General features: G+C 39.5%; 2 protein-coding genes and 1 pseudogene across 2 annotated transcripts in view; 1 reads left to right on the forward strand and 2 right to left on the reverse strand.

Moving 5' to 3' along the window:
• The window catches only part of LOC140155404 (carboxypeptidase D-like), a 125,785-nt pseudogene extending 110,045 nt beyond the window's left edge, over positions 1-15,740 (reverse strand).
• A 12-nt stretch (positions 15,741-15,752) lies between these two features.
• Positions 15,753-16,340, reverse strand: LOC140154519 (carboxypeptidase D-like). The gene has a single exon (XM_072177088.1). It carries the CDS (start codon positions 16,338-16,340, stop codon positions 15,753-15,755), a length of 588 nt encoding a protein of 195 aa, XP_072033189.1.
• Positions 16,341-16,628: 288 nt separating this feature from the next.
• LOC140155408 (uncharacterized) overlaps positions 16,629-18,370 on the forward strand; it is a 39,364-nt gene continuing 37,622 nt past the window's right edge. Inside the window, exon 1 of the mRNA XM_072178251.1 lies at positions 16,629-16,864. The gene's annotated coding sequence lies outside the window, so the exon portion shown is untranslated. The remainder of the gene's footprint in view (positions 16,865-18,370) is intronic.

Consider the following 18,370-nt stretch of genomic DNA (forward strand, 5'->3'; position numbering starts at 1 on the left):
CCCCATATGTTATATATTATGGGCCCCAGGGGCCCAAATGTTACAATATGGTGCAACAGATTGACAAGCCTAGCTCTAAAAGTACAAGATCACTAGGGCTCATACATGGCATATGTATGGGCCCTAAGTTGTAGATGTGCCTTTTGCCCGTTTTGGCCCCAGATTTACAAGGCTAGGGGCCCCAGGGGCCAAAATGTTAAAACAAAGGGCCGGCCGTTTCTCAGCAAATAAAGTAGCTACAGGGTTCAGATTTGGTACACAGGTAGGTCTTTAGTATTATATTGTCAAATGTATGTATAACCCCCATACGTCACATAATATGGGCCCCAAGGCCCCAAACGCTAAAACATATGGTCGGGCCGTTACTCAGTAAATAAAGCAGCTACAATGCTCAGCTTGAGTTTACTGATAGCACTTGAGAATTATACTTCAACATTATGTACATGAGCCTCATAAGTAAAAAAATATGGGCCCCAGGGCCCCACATGTTAAAACAAAGGGCCGGCCGTTTCTCATCAATTAAAGCAGCTTTAGGGCTCAGAGTTTGTACACAGATTGCACCTGAGAATAACATTGTTATATGTACATATGAGCCCCATATACCACATAATATGGGCCCCAGGGCCCCAAATGCTAAAACATAGGGCCAGCCATTACTCAGTAAATAAAGCAGCTACATGGTTCAGATTTGGTACACAGATAGGTCTTTAGTATTATAACGTTATATGTACATATAATCCCCATATGTCACATAATATGGGCCCCAGGGCCCCAAACGCTAAAACATAGGCCGGCCGTTACTCAGTAAATAAAGCAGCTACAATGCCCAGCTTGAGTCTACTGATAGCACTTGAGAATCATACTTTAACATATGTACATGAGCCCCATAAGTCATATATATATATTGGGCCCCAGGGCCCCAAATGTTAAAACAAAGGGCCGGCCGTTTCTCATCAAAGAAAGCAGCTTCCGTGCTCAGAATATGTACACAGATAGCACCTGAGAAGTATATTGTTGCTAACACCACACACCCATCCACCCCACACACGTAGGACTAAACAGACAGATCGTATTATCATAATTGGAAATACCAGCGTGAAGCGTTAAGGCTGTTCCAGTTAAATTACATACCCATTGGCTGTTCCATTTAATTTACATACTCCCTCTGAAATGGCCCCCAAAAGGCTGTTCCGTATAATTTACATACTCCCTCTGAAATGGCTGTTCCATTTAATTTACATACTCCCTCTGGAATAGTTTCCCCTGAATCATATTGCATAGCCTCACTGTGAGTAAGAGAGACTATTACCAATTGGCTGTTCCATTTAATTTACATACTCCCTCTGAAATGTCCCCAAAAAAGGTTGTTCCATTTAATTTACATACTCCCTCTGAAATGTCCCCAAAAAGGTTGTTCCGTTTAATTTACATACTCCCTCTGAAATGGCTGTTCCATCTAATTTACATACTCCCTCTGGAAAAGGGGACTTTTTACAATTTCTTTATTTTAAGTGCTACGATAGTGCAACCTACATTCAATTAAAGCTTGTGACTTGGACTTTCACTTTTTACACATTTCTGCCCAATTGGGCGACTTTTTACAATTTCTTTATTTTAAGTCCTCAGCAAATAAGGACTGTAAGTTTGGGTAGACCGATAACATGCGGGTATAGCCGTATTTGTGTACAAATATATAGCCTTCTAGTTTGTTCTCTTACCTTACACATATTTATGATCTTAGTACATCTGATATCATTTATCAGTATTATTGTTCTATTTCCTTTTCGTTGCAGAACTAAAAGAGCACGTAGATTTATATCCAATCATCTATTTGCCAAGTGCACCGAAGCCCCGAGACCCAGAACTGAAAGAAGCCGATACCCTGCGGTCTTCAATGACCCATCTCAGCCCCGGGATCTCAGCCCTGCATGCGGCAGCCGGACCAAACAACTCATGCATCATGCCATGAGATTTATTTAATTCCGAAGGCTTGCAAGATCGCACCCGAAAAGATCATCCTGACACGACTTTAAACTCGTAATGTCAATACAAGACACCAGTTCTTGCTGCTCAGCCTCCGACTGTACTGAATATTAAATGTCATTGTCATAATTTGATTTATACCGAATGACCAATTCCAATATCTGAATTATTCAAATTGGCCAAGTAAGTACAACTGCAGTCCCGCGATCTCTGGAATGTGAACATCACCGATGATGCACATCGCATGCACATGGTATCACCGGGCCCCGTGGTATCACGCATGATGTAAACAATAAATTAAAGAAAGTCACTCCCCAAATTTTTGATGTCATGACATTCACCAGAGAAGATTCTCTGCATTCACTTTTATGACAATTTCAACTGTATTCAAATTAATGCTGCAATCCGAGATGAATATAACTTCGTCTCATCTGCAATCTACAAAAGTTTTTTTTTGACAAACTTTTTAAAACTAGGTGATTCTGTTGTTTTCATAACAATAATAACTATTTTCCATTAAAAGAATCAACGAAACCCGATTATTTTGAACAGATCGGCAGGAAGCCAAGAAGAAAACAAAGAATGTTAATGTACTGCCAAATCTCCGAGTCTTTTATTTTTACACCGCGATCTCGGAGTCATTTAATTTTGTTTACTAAGAATAAGAATTATTTTGAATGAGGGAAGGGGTGGCAGAAAGTTCCGTCTAGAAATCAACGTGATATATAAAATTATTGTTGCGACACGCAGGAAATCCCCAGCTCTAACATGCATGATCATGACTGTCGTAATAGAGTTAGGGACCTGGGAAAGTGAATAAATAAATAACACAATTTGACCACTGAGTGAACCCTTGGTTTCATTAATGTTCCTGGGTGAGGGGCGTGGCTTAGTATTACTGTTTGGGTGTGTACGTGTGATTGTTTTTAAATACCAAGATTTGCGTTTTGTTTGTTTAAAAAACGGGCCTGAAATTTTAGGATTGGCGACATTCATACTGACAGAGTTTATGAATAACTTTTATTAAGGGACGCACCATTAGATATTATGGAGAGTCTAGGGAGTTGGGTCAGGCAGAATAAAATTGTTGGCGAAATTTTTTAATTTTATTAATGTACGTATTCCATTTTTTTACGCATCAGTGAGGCAATTTTTTTACTCACCAGTAAGGTGATTTTTTTTACTCGTCAGTGAGGCAATTTTTTTTTTCAAAAAACTCCCTAGCCCCCATTCCCCATAATAATGGTGCGTCCTAAAATACTGCCCATGCGCAATAGGCTTGCATGTACGAATTGCTGTCAATCAGTGCCGGGCTTCAATGCATGCAACGGTTGAGTGACAGCTATGCGGGTTACATAAATCCACACAACGTACGTGAGTACGCGCGGGAGTACGCGCTGTGAGTCGCTGACATGAAAGGCGATATCAGACGATTGGCGCCTCAGTGGCCATTGAGCTAGCGTCTATTTTGCGTTTGCGGTATCTACAAACAGTGAGGGGCCTACCCTGTTTAGTGTCACTTTACACAAGTTACGTCCTATAGCCAATTGAAAACAGTTTTATTTGGAAATATTTGGAAATTCATTAACCAATCAGCGGATCGTCATTTCGGGGTTGTCGCCAGACGGTTTGTTTAGTGACGGAGGAACACAAACCGGCTGGGACCGAGACAAGATAGGAAATTCCCACTTGTTTACACGTTTGACCCTGGGGATTTACCGGCTGTACACAACGGCTCCTAAAAACGTGTGTGTGCAGTCAGAATTATGTGAAAGCGATGGGGGTAGGGGGACAGTAAAATGAGAGCGAGGGGTAGGGGCCAGGGGACAGTAAAGTGAGAGCGAGGGGGTAGGGGACAGTTAAGTGAGAGCGAGGGGGTAGTGGGACCGTAAAGTGAGAGAGGGGTAGGGGTCGGTTAACGTTAACTGAGAGGCAAAGTCAACCAATTTTGCCAAAAATTGACGCAAAAATTGTAAAAAAATTTTTGTAAATTTGGATTTTTACTAGAGACTAGAGAGGGGCCAAGAGTCCTGACTGGGAGCATTCTGGAGGGGAGGGAGGGGCAGAAAGGTCCCGCGGCCCGGAAAGAGGTTTTAGGTAAGTTTTCTACAAATGTATTCATTTTCCTAAGGGATACTACAATTTTTAAGTTGAGCAATCAGTATATTAATCAAGAATAATAATATATTGGAAAATACATTTCAATAATTTAATTTTTTTTGGGGGGGGGGGCAAAGTGAATTTCGGGGGCAAAATCGACAAATATTGTGCAAAATTGCTGCAAAAAGCGGAAATTTACGTAATTTGGGGGGTTTGCCTCAAAACTGAGGGGGGCAAGAAATTATTTTTTTTGGGAGGCAAATGCTCCTCGTGCCCCCCCCCGTAGCGCCGCCACTGATTATAATACCAGGGGTGTGAGTGACCACAGATAAAAAGTCTGAAATTTGGAAAGCTCCTATACTTTTGTACAGAGGAAGAGCAGAAAACGAGATAAAAATTGAGATCAAAAATCTGAACTCTCACACCCCTGTAATACGCTATTCTCTAGTTTTGTCTGTCTCTGTCTGTCTGTGACTGCTAATGTGAGGCTGTCGTAGGTTGTACAGGGGTGGTTAGGTGAAGTTCTGTCCTGGCAAGAAGACGTTTATGTTCGTTAAGTCATCTGACCCCGGGGCAAATTGAGGTCAAATTACTAACAACTGTCGTATGGGCATGAAACTTGGTATGTACAGTCAACATTTAGAGCCAACATTTTGGAAGTTCATTTTGGGGTCATCCGAGGTCAAATTACTACAAACTGTCGTAAGGGCATGAAAGTTGGTGGGTACAGACAACATTTAGAGCCAAAATTTTGGAGGGTCATTTTGGGGCCATCCAAGGTCACCCAGGGGTTATCTGCGGTCAAATTAGTAAAACTGTCGTATGGGCATGAAAGTTGGTGGGTACAGACAACATTTAGAGCCAAAATTTTGGAAGGTCATTTTGGGGTCATCCAAGGTCACCCAGGGGTTATCTGAGGTCAAATTAGTAAAAACTGTCGTATGGGCATGAAACTTGGTGGGTACAGACATCATTTAGAGCCAAAATCATATAACAAGTAAATTAATTATCAATAATAATAATATAGATGGGGAATGCCGTATATATTTCAATATTTTTTCATTTCTGAAATTGTATGCGTGTCCATAGGGTCATTTGGTGTATTGTGAAGCCAATTGCACACCAGGCAGGGTGCATACAAAATGTATCATACTGGTGCTCCCTCAAAAGAACGGAAATTCCTAGGATATGTATACCAGCGAATTCCAATATGTAAGGGATGACAGCTCTTCTAAAGTTTTATTCAGATTTCCTTTGACAGCTTAACCATCGCGTACCTATATGTGTGCGACGTCAAGCATGTGCAAGTGCAAATAATACGTGCTGGACGGCTAGCAGTACGCTCAATTAATCTGAATAAAACTTTATCACGTTATTGTATTTCTGTTTGGTTGAACAACTTTTATCAATATTTACTTCAAAGCAGAATTTACAAAGAAAAATAATCTCAGGGCTATTTGCTTGAACTGAAAATGACACTGAGAAAAATCGTGAAAAGGATGAAAGTATAGAATTAAAATTCCCTTCTAAAAACTTGACTCAAGTTCAGACAACACAGAGGACATACTTTTTTTTACTTATGCTCAAACCATTTTAATGATGAGTTGATCAATCATTCAACAAGTAAATTATCAATAATAATGATAGATGGGGAATGCTGCCTATATTTTAATATTTTTTCATGAAATTTTATAGTACATGTAAGTACGTGTCCATAGGGTCATTTGGTGTATTGTGAAGCCAACTTTGCACATCAGGTAGGGCGCATACAAAATGTATCATACTGGTGCTCCCTCAAAAGAACGGAAATTCCTAGCATATGTATACTAGCGAATTCCAAATTTTTATGCTGGGTGATTGCGTAATTATGTAAGGAATGACAGCTCTACTATCACGTTATCATATTTCTGGTCGGTTGAACAACTTTTATCAATATTCACTTCAAAGAATTTACAAAGGAAAATAATCTAAGGGGCTATTTGCTTGAACTTAAAATGATAGAAAAATCGTGAAGAGGATGAAAGTGTAGAATTCCCTTCTAAAAACTTGACTAGAGCTCAGACAACACAGAGGACATAATTATATTTTTCTTTTACAAATGCTCAAAACATTTTAATGAGTTGATCAATCATAACAAGTAAATTATCAATAATAATGATAATAGATGGGGAATGCTGCATATATTTCAATATTTTTTCATTTTTGAAATTTTATGCTACAAGTACGTGTCCATAGGGTCATTTGGTGTATTGTGAAGCCAATTGCACATCAGGCAGGGCGCATACAAAATGTATCATACTGGTGCTCCCTCAAAAGAACGGAAATTCCTAGGATATGTATACTAGCGAATTCCAAATTTCTATGCTGGGTGATTGCGTAATTATGTAAGGAATGACAGCTCTACTATCACGTTATCATATTTCTGGTTGGTTGAACAACTTTTATCAATATTCACTTCAAAGAATTTACAAAGGAAAATAATCTAAGGGGCTATTTGCTTGAACTGAAAATGACAGAAAAATCGTGAAGAGGATGAAAGTGTATAATTAAAATTCCTTCTAAAAACTTGACTCGAGCTCAGACAACACAGAGGACATAATTATATTTTTTTTACAAATGCTCAAAACATTTCAATGAGTTGATCAATCATATAACAAGTAAATTATCAATAATAATGATAATAGATGGGGAATGCTGCATATATTTCAATATTTTTTCATTTTGAAATTTTATGCTACAAGTACGTGTCCATAGGGTCATTTGGTGTATTGTGAAGCCAATTGCACATCAGGCAGGGCGCATACAAAATGTATCATACTGGTGCTCCTCAAAAGAACGGAAATTCCTAGGATATGTATACTAGCGAATTCCAAATTTTTATGCTGGGTGTTGCGTACTTATGTAAGGGATGACAGCTCTACTATCACGTTATTATATTTCTGGTTGGTTGAACAACTTTGATCAATATTTACTTCAAAGCAGAATTTACAAAGAAAAATAATATCAGGGCTATTTGCTTGAACTGAAAATGACAGAAAAATCGTGAAAAGGATGAAAGTATAGAATTAAAATTCCCTTCTAAAAACTTGAAACAACACAGGACATAATTATATTAAACATTTCGCATTGCAAGGGGGTCGGGACGACAATTTTTAGTAGGCCAAGTTTGCCCATCCCGGGGGGACAGATAACTTTTGCACAGCCCCTTGGGTATAAAGTACCATTGAAGTACGAGTTCCATGGGTACTTAAGTCTCAGTCCATGTCATCACTCCGGGAACATGTATGTATACCCATACAACAGGTTTTTTTAAACTTATTTGACATCAGATGATCCCCGGCGACCTCGAAATGACCTTCCCAAAATCTGGTTCTAAATGGTGACTGTAACCACCAAGTTACATGCCCATACAACAGGTTTACTAATTTGACCTCAGATGACCCCAAAATGACCTTCCAAAAATTCGGCTCTAAATGTTGACTGTACCTACCAAATTTCATGCCCATCCGACAGTTTTTACAGATTTGTCCTCGGATGACCCCTGGTGACCCCAAAATGACCTTTCAAATAGTTGGCTCTAAATGTTGACTGTATCTACCAAGTTTCATGCCCATACGACAGTTTTAGTAATTTGACCTCAAATGACCCCTGGGTGACCTCTGATGACCCCGAAATGACCTTCCAAAAATTTAGCCCTAAATGTTGACTATACCCACCAAGTTTCATGCCCATACGACAGTTTTTAATAATTTGACCTCAGATGACCCCTGGGTGACCTCGGATGACCCCGAAATGACCGTCCAAAAATTTACCCCTTAATGTTGACTATACCCACCAAGTTTCATGCCCATACGACAGTTTTTAGTAATTTGACCTCAAATGACCCCTGGGTGACCTCGGATGACCCCGAAATGACATTCCAAAAATTTGGCTCTAAATGTTGTCTGTACCCACCAAGTTTCATGCCCATACGACAGTTTTAATAATTTGACCTCAGATGACCCCTGGGTGACCTCGGATGACCCTGAAATGACCATCCAAAAATTTACCCTTAATGTTGACTATACCCACCAAGTTTCATGCCCATACGACAGTTTTAGTAATTTGACCTCAAATGACCCCTGGGTGACCTCGGATGACCCTGAAATGACATTCCAAAATTTGGCTCTAAATGTTGTCTGTACCCACCAACGTTCATGCCCATACGACAGTTTTAATAATTTGACCTCAGATGACCCCTGGGTGACCTCGGATGACCCTGAAATAACCATCCAAAAATTTACCCCTTAATGTTGACTATACCCACCAAGTTTCATGCCCATACGACAGTTTTAGTAATTTGACCTCAAATGACCCCTGGGTGACCTCGGATGACCCCGAAATGACATTCCAAAATTTGGCTCTAAATGTTGTCTGTACCCACCAACGTTCATGCCCATACGACAGTTTTAATAATTTGACCTCAGATGACCCCTGGGTGACCTCGGATGACCCCTGAAATGACCATCCAAAAATTTACCCTTAATGTTGACTATACCCACCAAGTTTCATGCCCATACGACAGTTTTAGTAATTTGACCTCAAATGACCCCTGGGTGACCTCGGATGACCCTGAAATGACATTCCAAAATGTGACTCTTAATTTTGATTGTACCCAGCAAGTTTCATGCCCACACGGCAGTTTTTAATAATTTGACCTCAGATGACCACTGGGTGACCCCGGATGACCGAAAATGACCTTCCGAAAATTTAGCCCTAAATGTTGACTGTACCTACCAAGTTTCTTGCCAATACGATAGTTTTTGCTAATTTGACCTCCAGAGTCCAGATGACCCCGGGTGACCTTGACCCACTAAACAAAACAAACTTGTTCTGTCTGGGGTCAAGATGCACCCACCCACCAAGTTTGAAGAACGTGCGACCCCTAGTCTCCGAGAAAAGAGGCGGACATCCAAACAGACGGATGAACTCAGTCACAGATTGTGGTGAATTATGTTATGATGAGTCTCGCGACCCACAGGGCCGCAAAGAAATATCCCGGGAAATTACCAGGGCCTGAGAAATACTAGGGTATCCAATGAGATCATGCAATGGGATTGTTTCACTTGTTTCCTAGGTTTGTTAAAATACCCGCCCATTCAAATATGAAGTGAGGGCGCACCATTAGATTTCCAGGGGGCATGGGAGTTTTTGAAGAAAAAAACTTCGCCCACTAGTGAGACGAAGAAAAAAACTTCGCCCACTAGTGAGAAGAAAAAAAAAGGTTTTGTATCACTGATGAGCAAAAAAAAATCCCCCCCACCTAACTTTGTATTTGGTATACATTAAAATTGAAAATAAATACTTAGCCGCCGGAAAAAAAAATCTGCCTTCGGTGGCGAAAAAAAAATCCGCTGCCTTCGGCGGCAAAAAAAATTCTACCTAACCCAAACTCCCCCCCCCCCGAGAATCTATTGGTGCGTCCCTAATGATATCAGGAATCTTGGCATCGGCCCATGGCATGAAATAGCTTGTTTACTGTTTTATTCGGATTTCATGTCAACTCGCTCGTGGGAAGAATATTGAAAGATTCGTGGATATGATCAATTGGCATTTTCTGCGGAATGGGGTCCGAAATTTACCAAAAAGTCGGCGTCAATAAAATTGCGGCCCCTCTCCTATTTTGACAACAAAAATTTTATGACCCACCTCCCAATACACCTTACCCTTTAAACAGGTTAAATTGAAGTGAAATCAATTAAATTATTTGAAGAAAATAAACACACTATCTGTAGTCATCTTGTATCACGCAATCTCTTCCGGTATGATGACAAGCAATCATGTACGTGTTGTGGTATACCATCCCATCCGGACTGAGTTACCATGGTGACGATGAATGGCCCTGGTACAATGTATTGCATGATTGTAAATGGAATGCGGTACAGCATACACTAGTAGCGGTGACCCTGGATGTTCTACAAATCCCTTGAGTTGCACCTGGGTTTCCCTGCATAACCGTGGGAATGTTTTGCGACATTCAAGTGCGTGCGTTTCAAATGAGGACGACTACTGGTGAAAATGTGAATGATCTTGTTAATTTAGGAACTTTTAGGAATATAGGAATTATGGATCTTCTCTTCCACCAACACCTTTCCTTGTGTCTTTCTTGATCACACACACGCATGCATGATACACGTACCTGGAATGAATAAATAAGGAAGTATCAAAATAGGAATGAACAGCTATTCAGGAAAATATAAAATCGTTAATCGTGTTTGAATTACTACGGTATCGTAAAAGGACAAGACGGCAAGGCCTTCGATATCAGGCCATTTCTATAAATGGAACAGCTATCGATATTACTTTCTGGAATATATAATGGCAGCTTTTATATTTTTTGATGAAGGATTTAATATAGGCCTAAAGGTAAGATTTTTAAGCCAACTACATGCCCATCACGATACTACTTGGTGGTCGACTCGGCGAGAAACGTCAACGGTGATGATGATTCTATGGTGGGTTTTGTCATAGATTATCAAAAACATGTTTTTGATAATCTATGGTTTTGTGGAGAAGAACGTAGAACGTGAAGAAAAAGCTTCATAATTATGCTAATTGATATTAGCTCATGACCTTCTCTTTCCTATCCCACGAAGTTCGTACCCGTGAAGACTGATGAGTGTTTTGGGCTATCGTCGTGACCGGCGATGGACGGAGCTCGGGAAGTCATTTGGTTTGGTTTCATGCTGTAAAGTTTGTTTTCTCTTCAACTCTGGTAGCAGAATAATCTGGGTTAGACCAGAGAAGAAAGAGAATCACACTGCAGTGTAGGCCTACTAGAAAATAATTAAATTACTTACAACCACTTGGCTTCAAGTTGACTACATTTAACATCCTTTGTCATCTTGTTGACATGCACTTGACATAACAATACATCGATATTGATCAAGAGTCGGGATATTTTAGGCTTTCTCGAAAAATATAGAACCCACGATTCCACGCAAAGTCAACGCAAAGTCAACGCCAAGGTGCCGGTACGATGTGTGGGATACTCGTTGATCATGTTGATTGCCGTCCGTGGTCCGCGCGTTGTCACACGCGTTGATTCTGTAAAACACACGGGTTGATAATGCGTTGTATTTTCGTGTGATTTTCGTGTGATTTTCGTGTGATTATCGTGGCCACGGGTGTGTTTCGTTTAGTTTCTTGCGACCTGTACTGTATGCCTATACTTAACCAGAATTTTAGTTCTATATTATTTTCTTGTAAATACATAATTTGCTTGTCCCACCTAGCATGCCTAGAATTGTTTTGGGGCTGTGCAATAATTATGCAGAGCCTGGGGAGGGATAAATTAGCAAAAAAATGCTTATACCCTCTCGGCCTGCCAAATATCGCTTCCCCCGGCCTGCCATAAATCTTTGCACCCCCTTTGCACATGCCATTTTTTGAGATCCTAATTTACAAACCTTAAATGGTTTAGATATATAATGCAAGCGCAGCGAGCAGGAAAATTTGCATATGTAAACGTTTCTGTACTGTTTTCTATAATAAGCGTTTTAGAGCGTTTTCTTTGAAAGGTGCCCCATATGTGCCAAAAATGATTTGTTCCCCCCCTCTCGGTTTGCCAAATATTAGTTCCACCCGCCAGAAAAATTCTTGCCCCCAATTTTCCCTTCCCCATGCTCATAATTTTGCTCAGCCCCTTAGATAGCATACCTTGGAAACAGAGTATCACAGACTCGCAGTTAACTTATTAGGCTTGAGTTTTAAAGAGGCAAAAGATGCAATATGACGTCACTACCAAACTTCAGGTGCCAAACGAAGGGGTGTTGGATCTGGCTGTAGGCCTATGCAGTATTATTCCGGGGGTGAGGGATCACTAACATGTAAAGGCAGTGGCGTAGCGTGGGTCATCATATTGAGGAGGGGCCAGGGCACCGGGTCTGATGGAGGGGGGGGGGGGGCACAAGCCATTTTTTGGCAGTTTTACTATGGGATTTTCTAAATTTTGCCATCGATCGGGGGGCACATCCCCGTGCCCCCATGACGCTGCGCCACTGTGTAAAGGTGGTACGGGTATGTGCGGCGGTCAAGAGTCCCTTTTCCAGACTCTCCTGCAGTTCTTTAAGATCCCCATTTGCATCATGCTCCAGTTCATTAAGCCTAACACTCTGAAAATTGTAGCTCTTCAGCTAAAATTTTGAGACATTTTGAATTTGTTAGCTCCAAAGCCTATAATTTCGCCCAATTTTAGTTCACAGACCTCCACAAAATGTTGAAATTTCAGTTCATCAAGCCCCTATTTTTCCCCAAATCAGTTCTTAGTTCCCAAAGTTTGGCACCGGACACACCTACCAAAATTTAACTTGAGTGCCCCAAGGTATTATTATTCATATACATTCTACTCTAGATTTGCATCTAACAAAGCAGTCATATCAAAACAAACGATCATGATTAAAATCCATTTAACCAATTAAAGATAACCTATAACTGAAAACAATCTTGCTTTTTGGTTGTACATTTATTTACAAACTGAATTTATTTGCATGCAAAATTACTTAGATTAATCATGTGATGTGATCATTGATCAAGTGGAAGTTTACAATGAACAAAAATAAAAGACCTAAAAGACCCTATTTTGCGGATTCGAGGAGGACTCGGAGCCGAGTCCCCGAGTCCTTGGGGTCCAAGTCCGAGTCCGAGTCCAAGTCCTTAGCTTCCGAGTCCAAGTCCGAGTCCGAGTCCTTGAAAAAGGATTCGAGTCCGACTCGAGTCCAGTCCGAGTCCCGAGTCCTCCAACACTGCTTCCGGGTTTCCAATCCAGATTTTCGCCAAAAAGTGACACTGTCGACCATATAGGCAACTTGGTAAGCTTACTAAAGTTGTTTTCTTTAAACTTCCGTGGTCGTTCCTGTGCGTATCGTGTACACGAGCGTAAACACAAAAGCAATAAACAATCACGCTTATTGGCTGATCAATGCACTTGACAACAAGCCGGCTGACCCATTGGTCATTCGTGGCGCGCTGCATAATGTAGTAGGCGAATTTTGTCACTTCTACGCGATCGCAATTCACCAGCGCGTACCCGGACCACGGAAGTTTAAAGAAAACAACTTTACACAAGATAGCATGGAAATGATCAACATTTTTTAAACATCTTGGTTGAAAAAAGTGGTGGGGGCGTTTATTTGAGGGGGGTAGGTGACTATTTGACGAAATTCGGTATACAAATTTATCCAACTTTGTAAAAAAAATTGGCTTTTTTTTTAGTAGCAGTATTCTCTGATTTCCAACCTTGAATAACAAGTAATTTTGGGCCTATAACTAGGGGGGTCACATCATTATTTTATCTACAATATAAATGTTTGGCATTAAGTTTTTCAGAAGCATCTTGCAAAATGATGAAGATAGCAATTTAAATGGTTCAAATTGGATAAAGCTTTTTCGACTTACGCCTATTTAAAAGTTCCGAAAAAGTGCTGTTTTTCAGTATGATTTTGATAAAACGCATGTTTTCGACTAATATGGCATGTTTGAAGACTAAAAAAATCAAAATTATATGCTTCCTATGTCCGATTTTCACTTAAAGTTGCTGTATAACTGAGTCTTTCAACATAGATATGTCAAGAGGTACATCATTTGCTTCAGTTTTTGAAAAAGATTACTCCAAATATGGACTAAAACAGCCAATTTACGGATCGTCGCACTCTCATTTTAACCCCTTGCAGAATAAAATTGCAGATTTACGACAATCTCAGATTAAAAATATGAATTGTGAATGGCTGCATTTACACTAAGCCAACTCTAACCCTTGGGTTGAAACACAAAAACAACAACAAAAGCTTCATGTGCATCAAAATATTGTGAGAAATTGCCTCCAAAGTGGGAAAAATCTAGAAAATCAAGGAAATTGCCGCTCAATGTAAAAAAGTGCTACAGAATGAAACAGCAAGTTACGGACACCCTCAGAATAAAAATATCAACTTTGTACATCCATATTCAAGGTAAAACAACTCTAGGACTTCAAGTTGGACCACTGCAGTAGATAAAAACAACAAGTTGGTCATAATATGTTGATAACTACACTCCAGAAATGGAAAAATATGAAAACTTCACAAGTAAGGTCAACAATTTCTATGGGAAAATACACAGGAAAATGGCCAAAAAACAAATGTTTCAATATATTGCCATTTTTTAACCCAACATCCTAGAAATTTCTTGTTTATGTCAAAAGAAAGATATTTTTGTGGAGATTCAGGAAAAAGGAGTCTCAATTTGATTGCACATGTGGCACACAGTAGGGTAACTCATCATCTACAGTCATCATATCAAAATTTCACCCTTGGACAGCGTTTCCTATGGGAAAATACACACGTATCGGGCAAAAAAACATCAAATTTTCAAATTTATCGTAGAAAAAAACAAGTTGTGCCAAAATAAAGATACATTTCTCATGGTTCAGAAAAAGTAACTTTAAAATTCACTACATCGTTGGGGTCGAAAAACTCACTTTCTAAAGGCAATTTCTTAATTTCTTCTGCGGATCCAGACACTGGTCTTTGCTGATAAATAATCTGGTGCTTTCACAGAGCCGCCGTGTAAAATTCAAAAGGTCAATAGACCTAAAAATATTTTTTTTGTAACTACACATATACTAAATAAATATTTGAAAATGTTTAGGTCTCTATGAAGAAAACAATTTGATATTTTTTTATGCTCAAAACATGCCATTGTTCATTTATGGGTCGTATGCAGACACCTAATGAGCTAATGTGTGACCCCCCTACTATAACTTGCTTTTCTGGCCAAAAATATTTTTTGAAAATTAAAAAAAAAAATTTTGATGTCGACATGTCGGGATACGTGCCAATGTCGACATTATGTGGACATAAGGCATGTTGACGACAGCACTAATTTATTTATGATATAAATGATATCCAAGAACTTCTAAGTTCTTCTTTTCATCATAACAATTTTAGAAACAAAGTAACAGAGCAAATAAGAAGAATATCAAAAATAGTTATATGAAAGATTCCTGGGAGGGGACAATAATACATTTTATTTATTTTACTTGGCCCAACTATAAACATTATTACCGTACCGTATGTTGGGGTGAGTCCAAGTGTGTGAAAATATTGGATCCAAAACATAATAATGATAAAATTGGATACTTTACGCCCAATCTCGCTATGAGTTTTAAAATATTGGACTCGACTACGTCTCGTCCAATATTTTTAAACTCATAGCTCGACCAATAAATACATGTACATGTATAATGGGCTCAATCGATCCAATTTTATATCAATAATTTTTCAGCTGCCTTAAAAATTCAACATCTTCTTTCGGTTCAGACACAAAAATGAGCCCTACTTTTAATTAGACAGTTTATATTCATCCTTACCTGGCACATCATACCATTTCGCACCATTTGTTATCCCACCTTCAAAGTGATCCCCTGGACAATTTCTAACATGCATTGTTCTGTGATTATTTGAATACACTTGTGCTGCTTTTTTGAAAAAATCGTCATCAGGACTTCCACTGTAAAATGCATTCCTGTGTTTCGAAGAGTCATCAAAAGGATAACTCGCAACCAGACTGCCACCGTGCAAATTTGCCGATAATACAAATGGATTGGATTCAATCCAATCAATCAAGGACTTTGTCTCTGGTTGTATCCCAGCCGATTATGCACTATCTCGAACATTCTGAGGCCACTGGTCCGGGAAGTTCCTATTTAAATCAATCCCATTTGCATTGGGTCTACCATTCATGTTACCACACTCTCCTTCCGCTGCTTTTTCAAAACCATCTGGATTCATGCTGGGCAATATGAAAATGTTTGTATCATCAACAAGTTTGGTCACACGTTGGTTTTTGCCGTAATTTTCACATAAATATTGTACTAAGTAAATTAGAATCTCTCTCCCTACTGGCTCATTGCCATGCATGTTTCCGACGTATTTGAACCATGGTTCTCCAGGTTCAATCTGATCTGGATTGTCTGTTATCTGAAGCGCCCATAGTTCTTTTCCCTGAACACTTTTACCTACACTGTGAAGACGTGTTATGGACGGATATCTGGATGCATAGTCATGAAACACTTGACTTAGAGCACTGTAATGATGATATCCTGAACTTGTATCAATGTCTCTTCTTCTGAGCATAGGACGTTCCATACGAGCAGAATTTACTATCTTACACAAGCAAACTGCAAACAAAATAAAGAAAGTTCTTCCGACCAACACAGATCTCGTCTTCCGTGTTATCGCCATTTTTCTGACAATCACAAAAACTATCTAGAAACAAGAATGTGGATTTTAAATTTCCCTATATAACACTTTTTAATTGATAATTAAAAGGCATAGTCTTGTTAAGCAACTGAAATGTATTTAATATATAAGGAAATCTATTGTGAGAGAAAATGATGCTGAAAAAATATCCCGCATAAATTGGAATTTTTTTTATTTTGAATTTATTTTTAGGTTTCGCGTTTTAAAACACTGACCAATCAATCAATCAAAAATGAGGGCGACATTGCATGGGTCATGGGTCATCAGCTGCCTGATGTAAACAAACATCAGATCTGTGAACTTGTCCTGTGCACTGTGTAAACAAAAAGCCATATTGAAGGGTTTACCTTTAGATTTCAGTCATATGTCACGATCATCCATGGCTACCAAAGAATACTTTGCTCTTCAGTAGTTTGCTTATGCTTAGACAGAGACTGGGCTCGGATTGAGACAACGAACTTTAAGCTTACTGGAGGATACTGCACTACACTACAGAAGCTTACAGAGTAGGTACAAGTCTAGACTGTGGAACTCAGTCCTCAATGATAGTCTAGTCACTTATCTTTTGGTCGTTATATGACTATCATTTGAGGACTGAGTTCTTGCCATACATTTTCCGAGGTGCAGTTTCAGACAATAGCTTGGGATTATTGGGGCAGAGGTTATCTTTTGAATTCTTTCATGACCACTGAAGCATAGTCACGCCTGTCAAGGACACTCGGCGTGAATTGAAAGACCATGTCACTCGCCACAAAAGAATGTCATAGGTCATACGACACCAATTTGGTGTCTTTCCGCGCCTCGAAATCTGATGCTTAAAATCTATGTCTGGTACAAGTCAAAGTTAATAATGTTTTTGCAGAATTCCTTTTACAAATTAACCCCCTGAGAACTACCTGCCGATCTAACATTGCCTCTTATTGGTCAATTACATTAACGCATAAATGGAATCTTGCAGCAGCATAAACAGATTAGCGCCAAATTTGCCCAAACAGATACCGTACATATTTTAACATAGAAAATTGTAAGTGTACAGGATAGTCAAGGAAACCTTCATGAATGTTGTCTGTGCTTCACTCGACCCAAATATAACAGTCATTTTTGTGGCATGAAAATCGCACATGGAATTCCAGAGGGTGAGATATGGCTTAGCGGTAAAAGCATTGCGCTGTTGGCTCATTGGCTGGGAGAATACGATCAGCGAGGGTTTGAGCCTTCCTCATCCAAAATGTTTCTATATAAAGGTTCGATATCCTACATTTATTGTGTTCAGTTACTTTAAAAGAATAAAATTGTAGAATTTCTCCATATGCTTCATACATGTATATATGTGCAGATATATGATCAGCTCATTATAGGCAGGACTCGTAACCAGTAGGGATACAAGAAATTTTTGTGCAAAATTGCTGCAAAAAGTGGAATTTTTTGTAATTTTGGGTTTTTACTGGGGGCAGCAACAGAGGGGAAAGAGTCCTGACTGGGGGGACATGCCTTATATTAAGTATGCTTGGACCAGGAGCTAAAATGAGCTCCTGGTCCAAAAGATGGCTCCTGGTCCTATAGTTTGTAGTGTAAAATATTGGACACACCAGGAGCCAAAACCTGGCAACCATGGGGTAAAAAGAGCCTGGGTGCCTGCTTAATATAAGCCTTGGGGGGGGAGACATTTCCCCCTCATGCCCCACGTGGCGCCGCCACTGCTCATAACATCGTTGGTTTATATAGAATGGTGTACACATATGGAAATGTTTCGGCAGTATTGTCTCATTTGATATAGACCTCCTCATCCACACACAGTGCAAAGTTCTATGTACACAATTCACTGGGTCATTGCACAGGAGATTAGGCTTGATCAATAATGCATAAGCACACCCAGGGAGTTTGCAATTATGACCACTACATTGTTGTGCATGGGTAAATTGGAGGGGGAAAGACACAATCAATATTCACAAACTGGTCATGAAGCATGTGTTGGTTGTTTTCTGTTTCTTACAAACTTTTATTACTACAAA

Source organism: Amphiura filiformis, chromosome 6, assembly GCF_039555335.1.
Source record: "Amphiura filiformis chromosome 6, Afil_fr2py, whole genome shotgun sequence".
In the NCBI taxonomy this organism is placed as follows: Eukaryota; Metazoa; Echinodermata; class Ophiuroidea; order Amphilepidida; family Amphiuridae; genus Amphiura; species Amphiura filiformis.